Genomic DNA, 2,711 nt, shown 5'->3' with positions numbered 1-2,711 from the left:
TTCCCTTACAACCAATAAGATGAAGTAATTCTCACTACAATAATATTGTTACAACAAACCATTCTCTTTTGGATAAATGGAAATTCTCTAACAACGTAAATTTTTACAGAAACTACTAATATAATAAAATGACAAAGTAAGCTGAAAAATAAAAATTCTAGATAGAGTTGTACAATAATGGCAAAGATATGATGGTTTTGCCCCCATATCCATTACAAATAATAAACTCATTTCTAGTAGTACAATCCGATCCATTGTGGGGTCGAGGACGTAAGGAAGTTATATCCATCTGATAAAAGTTAATATGACCCGTTGAGGTTGAAATCGTTTTTTTTTTTTTTTTAAATGTAAATATCATTTTCAAATACACATCAATGTTGTTGGGAATGGGTTTTTGGTAGTGTTAACTTGAGAAAAATGGGACATGCTTAATACTTAAAACATGTTTAATGTTCGTACTCGAAAGTCATTAAGACTTAAGAGGTCTATGTTTTGCAACGGGAAGTGCAAGAAGACCCGAACAAAAACCCCATTTTTTTCTTACCAAAAGTGATATTTACATGACTTCCATTTCCTTAAAATAATCTTCTCATAAAAACTTGGATGGTCAGCAAATACACAAACATCCAGTACACCAAGCTTTGATATTCCATTGTTGCTGCCTGTTTCAAAGTAAATGACATTTAAAGAGGAAAAAGAAAAGGTGAAAAGAAAAGAATTAGATTACTTCATCGACATATAAAACAATTTATAAACAATAAATCATTCCCATAGCATTAATTTTTCATAAATATATAATTACAATATATATACAACTCTTCGTTGCAATGATATACACTTTTCCTTATTTTCCTGTACACTTTCTTATTTCCTTATAGATTCTTTTTAAAGCTAAAGAACTTTCATTTAAAAAAAAAAAAAAAAAAAAAAAAAAAGAAAAAAAAAAGAAAAGAAAAGAAGAAGAACCTATGGCTTTACCTTAGTGGAAGAAGAAGTAAAAGAAACGGTAGCAGTTGAAGTTGAGGAAGTTGTGGAAGGAGTTGATAAGGCAGAGAGGCCTACATTGTAACACATGGTTCCATCAGGTTGATAGAGACCATAATTCCTTTCTGAAGTTGGTCCAGGCTTCAAATCCTCATTGAACAAAGCGAACACATAAACTTCCAACCTCATGTTAGGCCTCAATGGAGTACCTTCATTTTTCAATTGCCTTCTCAACAAATTTCTATTATAAACTGCAGCATTCTCTAGGGTTGCACCAACTTCATTAGCGTCCCCTTTTGATGGCCACCCAGTCTCTGAAACCCTGACCTCTATTCCATTGAAACCCATTCTAGCAACAGCAAAAATGGCTGCATCTACTTGGGCATAGAGCATATTATCATAATGTAGCTTGGTATAAGGGTCAATCATTCCTGCGTTAGGATTGGAAAGCGCATAGTCTAAAGAAATGCGAGTTGGATCACCATTATAAGCAAAATATGGATAGGCATTAACCCAAAATGGTGATTTGGTGCTTGACAAGAACTGTAACACTTGTGACATGGTACCATAGTACTCGTTTTTGAAACTACCGGCCGAAGGTGGATACGACTCAGCAAGAATCGCTAGAGAAGTAGGGGTCGAGACTTGAATATGTGAGTCTAGGCCTAATTGAACAAGAGCACCGTGAATGCTCACCATGGCTGGAACAAGATATGACATTAGCGTTTTATCATTATCAGTGAAGATCTCATTTCCTACGGCTATGCCTGTGATTTTTGTGGCTGGAAAGTAGGGCTTGATGTGGGTGGTTACCCATTGAAGGGCTTGTTGAGGGTTCATTAGCTGAGCTAGCACTTCATTTTCGACTGTGACAATGAGCTCTACGCTGGAGTTGGCGAATGCTGACAAAATTTGAGGATTGGTGTCGTAAATTCTTGCTTTTGTCAGCCTGAGAGAGCTTAACAATTCGAGGACCTCGTCGGGTGGTGGCAAATTATTGCCCAGTTGACCATAGTTGATTCCAAATGATGTAACTCCTTGTAGAAAGCCAAAATCTGTAGAAGTACACAAGCAATCATTATTAGGGAGGAAAATGAGTGCTTCATAATTAATGATCACAAAAGGTTAAAAAAAAAAAAAAAAAAAGTCAAATGAAAATGGGTTCATGCCCTTATATATAGAACAAGACTAAGGAACTAATTGTGAAAAAACGAAAAGGCAAAAACAGAACAACGCTAAACAAAGAGGGTTACCTGAGAAATAGAGAGAACACACAAGAAAAGTATGGATGATGGAAATTCTGCTATTGAAATTTGCCATTTGGAGAGAGAGAGAGAGAGAGAGAGAGAGAGAGGGAGGGAGAGGAAGAAAGAGAGAGAGAGAGGGAGAGATATAGTGGTGCAATGAATTCCTTTCTTTTCTTGTTTGAAGTCCTTTTAGAGAGTCTGAGAGTTTTAGCTTGCCTTGGCAAAATTGGCTTTGGCTGTTACCTCTTAAATGGTTTTAAATGACTTGTTGGTTTCCCTTCTTCTTCACCTTAGAAGCCTTTTTAAATGGATTTTCTATTTCCCAACCACGCCAACTGACCATATTGCCCCAGCCCACTTTCTTCTTACTAAAGCAAAGGGAAGTCCCACTAATTGGTTTGAATATTAGCCATTAGGACGAAGCAAATGGGGGATCCCAAATTTTGGGGTGAGGAGAATCTTTGTTTAACACTAATGATA

At 36.3% G+C, this 2,711-nt stretch overlaps 1 protein-coding gene across 1 annotated transcript; it reads right to left on the bottom strand.

Annotated features, from left to right (window-relative positions):
* Positions 1–2,491, bottom strand: LOC126726471 (glucan endo-1,3-beta-glucosidase 11). The gene is made up of 3 exons (XM_050431733.1): positions 2,238–2,491; positions 979–2,039; positions 1–662 (listed from the first exon to the last, which is right to left on the bottom strand). Exons 1-3 carry the CDS (start codon positions 2,302–2,304, stop codon positions 576–578), a joined length of 1,215 nt encoding a protein of 404 aa, XP_050287690.1. The 5' UTR covers positions 2,305–2,491; the 3' UTR covers positions 1–575.
* Positions 2,492–2,711: the final 220 nt, after the last annotated feature.

Source organism: Quercus robur, chromosome 5 (assembly GCF_932294415.1).
Source record: "Quercus robur chromosome 5, dhQueRobu3.1, whole genome shotgun sequence".
Taxonomy (NCBI): domain Eukaryota; kingdom Viridiplantae; phylum Streptophyta; class Magnoliopsida; order Fagales; family Fagaceae; genus Quercus; species Quercus robur.
Note: the sequence above shows the minus strand (reverse complement) of the source record. Positions and strands in the feature narration are given on the sequence as shown.

What these genes read in the sequence shown, in the direction of transcription:
- LOC126726471 (XM_050431733.1), bottom strand. Translation starts at nt 2,304, where the DNA reads ATGGCAAATTTCAATAGCAGAATTTCCATCATCCATACTTTTCTTGTG. An exon ending in GTGTTCTCTCTATTTCTCAG is followed by an intron (nt 2,040 to 2,237) that starts GTAACCCTCTTT and finishes GTACTTCTACAG; the next exon opens with ATTTTGGCTTTCTACAAGGA. An exon ending in TTACTTCTTCTTCCACTAAG is followed by an intron (nt 663 to 978) that starts GTAAAGCCATAG and finishes ACTTTGAAACAG; the next exon opens with GCAGCAACAATGGAATATCA.